Here is a 5689-nt window from a genome sequence, read left to right as displayed (position 1 = left end):
GGTTGCTCTCTTTTTTTTTTTTTTTTTTTTTTTTTTTTTTTTTTTTTTGGTTTCAGCATAATTTTTTTTTTCAATAATTGCAGAGAAGAAACTATGTGGGCTTTTGTCCCCAGTCCCTACTCCTTCTTCCTTTGATGCCCGCAGGTCAGCGATCACCTTAATGCCTCTTCTGTGTGTGGGGCAGAAAGTGAGAGTGGGGTACTCAGGCCTAATCTTCAGCAACTGACACTTCATAGGCCTCTGAGTTTGAACCCCTTCATGTCAAATGGATTTGGTGCAGCTGAGTGAATGCTCTTTAGATCTGCCTTCGAGAGACGGAGCCTAAGTGAAGAGGCATGTAGTTTAGCAGAATATAAGTCACGTTACCTCTCTGTTCACTCTGCACAATTCTGTTAAAACTTGCACAGTGCTGAGTATCTGCTCTGACTGGATGTCACCTGAGGGAATAAAGTCATTTATCTAGATTACTTTTTTCCTCCCTTTCTCTTGACTTTTAATTCCATAGCTACGGGCAAGTCAGTAAGTCGTTGCTCACACATATTAAATATATTTAATGGGCAAAGACCTGCAAGTACTGACTACAGCTGAGCTCCAGCCAGTTCCATTTTTTTTTTTTAAAGAACCTGACAATTGATTCATATGTAATTCTATTCCCTAAGAGGGAAAAGATTTCTTTTGTTAGCTCTTCACACTTTTTCTTAGTCCTTTGTAGTTTGACCTCTTAACTTTGATACATTTGAAACTTCTATGTTTTTCTGGGGATAGAAGAGAAGAAATCTTACAAAAACAAAAGTGTGGCTGGTGGGGGACCCCGTTGGACCTTTCTGCACAGCCGCACCGACGTTTAAAAGCTGTTCCTGGAGGGAAGGGAGTTCCCTCTTGGGAAACGGACTCCTCTCCTGGAACGTGTTTTAAAAGTTCGGTATGTTTCTCACAATAAAAATTCATCTCAAGGAGTTAAAGATGTTTTTGACGCTCATCTTTTTAGATAACTTAACATCTCTGGCTGACCGCGGAGAACAAACTGTGATTAAACAAATGAGTAAATATGAATGTGAAAGGAAAATGAATAGAGAGAAGTAGTAATGATCTTAAGTCAAGCCCCTGAACCAAAACTCCTCTATCTTTACCTGGACTCATGATGCCTTTTTTTTTTTTTTGGTTAAGATTTTATTTTTAAGTAGTCTCTGCACCCAGCACTGGGCTCGAACCCACGACCTGGAGATCCAGAGTTATACGCTCCACCGACTGAGCCAGCCAGGTGCCCTGGGCACGGTGCTTTTCTGTCAGGGGAGACCCAGATTATCCAGGCGTCACTTAGGGGAGCCAGCCCCACTCTTCCTTTTGTACTTCCAGCACAATGTTTTTCATTAATTGCAAAGTAGAAACTATGTGAGGGAGGCCGAGGCTAAGAAAAGCTAACGTGTCGTGAAGAGATGGTAGGCTACTTTTTAGTCATTTAATCAACCTCAATTGGTTTTAAGTTTGGTCCCACGTTTTTGTTTTTGCTTGGTCTCACTTTCATACCTTGTGTAAATCCTATGACTGGGGTGCGTTTTGAACACCCAGGAGTGGCCACTGTCTGGTCTCACACGTGTCCCCTCACACAGTGCTAGCTAAGGGGGCACTCAGCTGAGGTGCCTGGGAATGGCCAGCTGGGTCACTTGGAATCTCGCGCACAGCAATTCTCTGCTTGGAAATCCCGCTCCCTCCTCTGGGATGATGTAATCAGCTTCACCGCGTGTCAGAATGCTGGTCAGGGAGCAGGGCAACACACTTCTGTGACTCAGCAGAGCGCTGGAGGAAGTAGGAAACTGCCCGTTTCCTTGGCATGAAGTGCATCATTATTAGAAGGTACCATTAACCCATCTTCTTTATTTCTTCTGATGTGTTTAGATGGATCCTGAATACCGTGTGAGAAAGTTCTTGGCCCTCTTAAGAGAAGAAGGAGCGTAAGTACACACAACACTTGAGACGTCAGCCAGACTTCCCCATCCGTTACGCCCCACGGCCTGGTCTGAGAGTTGCTGTACAGTGCATATAAATTTGAATTCTCAACCTTTCTTGGACAACTTTGTTTCCATTTATTAGAGTTCTTCACTGTGTTGTAGGCCTGAGAGACCAAGCAAGGAAATTGGTTGTTCTGTTGGTTTGCTCTCCTTGTCCTGCTTCGCAAAACTTCCTTGTCACAATGCAGGAAAAAACTCGATGGTACATATTTATTGGAACCTGCCTTCAAATGCATGGGGCTATGCCCGTTTTCTTTTGTGAAATGCTTATCTAATAGCGAATGCATAGTGAAAAATATAGAAAAACCATTAAGAGTTTTAGTGATTTTGTGACACATTGTTTTTTGCAGACCCTCAGCTGTGTTTTTTGTTTTGGGTATTTCTTTTTCAGTAGCCCCCTTGACTTTGAAAACGGAATCTTTGCACACACGCAGTGACCAAGGGAAGTGACCAAGGTGAAGATGGCCTGGGATCTTCACCCAGCTTAACTCAAGATCCTGGACAAAGTGAAACAGTCCCTACCTTCGACACATGCTCACTCTGCATGATTAGTGCAATGAAACCCCTCCCTTGTGCTTACTCAGATATTCTGCTGTTTTGTGGAAGGTACAAATTTGCTTTAGAATGCTGTGCTTACCTTTCTGTGCAAGCTAAGTTGATTGCTTCTTCCGTGGTCTCGAAGTGTGGGTGACACACTGCACTTGTGAACACTACACGTTTTAGGCTCCCCACCACCACCGCCAACACCCAAAACTCTCTGTAAATGTAATGATGTTGCAAGACAGCACTTGGCTTATTCGAAGGAAGACTTCCGAGATGTAAAGCAGGAAGAGTGACTAGAGGTGCAGGTTCAAAGGGATTATCTTTCAGCTCCCCTGTGCTGACACTAAAGGTACTTGGGTGTTTGGTTAAAGGCTCTCCTAGAAAACTGCTTGTTATCTTTGCCTGAAGGAACAGGGACTTGAATTTCTAAATGCTGTTCTCAATCACTTTCAGAGATGTTTCCAAGTTACAGTCAGGAGATCTTTCCTAATCAGAAGGCTGACTATTACTGTGTTGGCCGTGGCACCCCCACAGTGTTACTAACTTGCTCTGTGGTAAGAGATCTGCTCGCTGTTACCACCTGGTAGATGTTGGTAAAGACTCGGTAAAGACCCGTGTGGAAAAAGCACACACCGCTAAATAGAAAGGAGTCGTTACAGTAAAGTCATTTATAAACTCTCAGCACTAACTAGTGTCCAGCTCTAAATGGGACAATTCTTTATAATATTAAAGGCTTATTAGTATCAACATTTTTCTGTTTCTGTAGCTTAATGACTTAGAATTTATCTTTCCTTCACTTTAAACTATCTGTACTATCTAGCATCTATTAAATAAAACACTTTTCTCCAGAAGACACCGTTTTCTAGCCCTCGCCCTCTGAGTCTTTTAACATCCATTCCAGTACGTTTAACACATTTCCTTTACCTTCTTCCAAAGGGAAGGAGGGCCAGTGGTTTGTCTTCTACTGGAGTCTAAAGGAGTTAAGTAGGTCATCATATTTGTGATGAGACTTGCAGAGCATGCCCCTCTCTCCCCACTGCTGCTTAAAACGCAGAGACAAGCAATCAGAAGCCCCCTGCAGGGGCTTTACGCCGCCCAGGGACTTGTTGCCACAGGGGCACTTGGGTCGTAGCTCTGTCATTTGTCCCCGTGGTAGAAGGCAAATTATCTCCAGATCTTGCCGTCTGTATAGTTTTGGTTGACTTCAGTGTCATATCGATCTTGTTTTGGGTTTTCATTCCCAGCTTATTTTGTGGCTTTTTAAAAAGTGGATTGTATTGTGAAATTCTGTGATTCCCGGTGGCCAGTATCTTGGATTCCCTTATCTGTTTCACAGCTTGCCTCTCTTCTCTTCCCGAGAAAGCAGCACACACTGTATTAACTTATGTCTCTTGTTAAATGAGGTTGGTGTCTTTGTGTTTTGTCCAAAACTATATTGAAAAATATAAATATATTGTTTAATGCAAATGAAGGAATGCAATAAAGAATACCTATACTTGAAAACACTCTGTAGACCAGTATTTTATACAAAACCACATGGATAACTGATAGGAATGGCTGAAGAAGAGGGGGCTCAGAAAAGGCCCCTCCTTGCTTTGTTACAACTAGCCTAAGGAAATAGATGGTTTTTATTTAAAAATCTCTGGTTTGGGGCGCCTGGGTGGCTCAGTCAGTTAAGTGTCTGACTTCAGCTCAGATCATGATCTCACGGTTTGTGAGTTTGAGCCCCGCCTTGGGCTCTGAGCTGACGGCTAGCTCAGAGCCTAAAGCCTGCTTTAGATTCTGTGACTCCCTCCCTCTCTGCTCCTTCCCTGCTTGCACTCTGTCTCTCTCTCTTTCAAAAATAAATAAACATTTAAAAAAAAAAAACACCTCTGGTTTTCACTATTTAGGACATATAGTCATTTAAAAGGAAAATAGATCACTAGCATATTTTAAGAAGTTAATGCACCACAAGAACCCCACACTTACTTTACTTATTTCCACCTTATTAAAAAACAAGTTATACCAAAGCCATAAGTGGGTTAGGAATAATCCAGAAAGGAAAATTGTTTCTCAGAATTACTCCTTCCTGTGAAGTGCATAAACCAAGGGATTCAGAGGCTCTCAGTGGGATTTCTTCACCTGTTTCATGTTGGAATCCTGCATCCTTTTTGCATTTTTCTGAGCTATCGGATCTCTTAGCCTAAGAGCCCAATCTTCACAGGTGGATCCGGTTGGACGAAAGGCAGCCCGGAGAACCAGCAAGGCTCAGCGGGAAGGTCGGTTTCAGAGCCTCTCGGACAGTGGGGTCGGCTCCCCAGGAGGAGCCTGAGACTACCCTGGTCCCTGTGTAGCCTCGAGAAGGCGGGGTCTGGACGCTATCCCCGTGCCCTGCACAACCGTGCTGGGCAGAGCAAGAAAGCATCTGGGGTCACAGGCCTGGTGCCAAAGCAAAGGAGACCCCGGCCCGCTGCTGCCTTCAGTTTTTTCACACACGGATGCACTGGGAACCAGCTAGTTTTGTCAGGAGATGTAATTAAAGTCTCAGAGGAAGGTTATCTCATCCTTTCTGTTATTTGTACATCTTCACTCAAATACCTTTAAAAGTCTATAACATGGGGCGCCTGGGTGGCTCAGGTGGTTAAGCAGCCAACTTCAGCTCAGGTCATGATTTCCCAGTTCACAGGTTCGAGCCCCGCGTCAGACTCTGTGCTGACAGCTCAGAGCCTGGAGCTTTGGATTCTGTTTCCCGCTATCTCTGCCCCTTCCCTGCTGATGCTCTGTCTCTCTCTGGCTCTCAAAAATAAACATTAAAATATATATGTGTGTGTGTGTATATATATATATATATATAAACAGAAAAACGGTAATGGTGGCTAAGTTCTGAAACATGGTTTGCCTTAAGACTGTCTTTTCATGTCCTGAAACCTACAGTGAACAGCCTCTGCTTTAAGTTTCCACAGCAAGTCATGGAGTAGATTTGAGTGTGTAATCATGAAATCCTGGGAAGCAGGCCTGTGGGAGCACCAAGTCTGTGATCGACAACCGGCCCAGCCCAAGCACAGAAGGTGAAAGCAAGATTCCCTGGTCCTTGCCTGGCCGCTCGATTCAACGGGGAAGGTCTGGGTGAAAGTTCAAAAAAGCACGTACATTTC

General features: G+C 43.9%; 1 protein-coding gene across 2 annotated transcripts in view; it reads left to right on the top strand.

The window, feature by feature from the left end:
* The window catches only part of NSF (N-ethylmaleimide sensitive factor, vesicle fusing ATPase), a 344592-nt gene extending 340537 nt beyond the window's left edge, over window positions 1-4055 (top strand). For both annotated transcript variants that reach the window (XM_077780453.1, XM_077780452.1), the window contains exons 20-21: window positions 1897-1952; window positions 2401-4055. In XM_077780453.1, the coding sequence (XP_077636579.1) occupies window positions 1897-1952; window positions 2401-2446 (102 nt within the window). In that variant the 3' untranslated portion in view covers window positions 2447-4055. The remainder of the gene's footprint in view (window positions 1-1896; window positions 1953-2400) is intronic.
* The last annotated feature ends 1634 nt before the right edge of the window (window positions 4056-5689 follow it).

This window comes from Crocuta crocuta, unplaced genomic scaffold, assembly GCF_008692635.1.
Source record: "Crocuta crocuta isolate KB4526 unplaced genomic scaffold, BGI_CrCroc_1.0 scaffold288, whole genome shotgun sequence".
Taxonomy (NCBI): domain Eukaryota; kingdom Metazoa; phylum Chordata; class Mammalia; order Carnivora; family Hyaenidae; genus Crocuta; species Crocuta crocuta.
The sequence above is the reverse complement of the archived record's forward strand: the minus strand, read 5'-3'. Positions and strand labels throughout refer to the sequence as shown.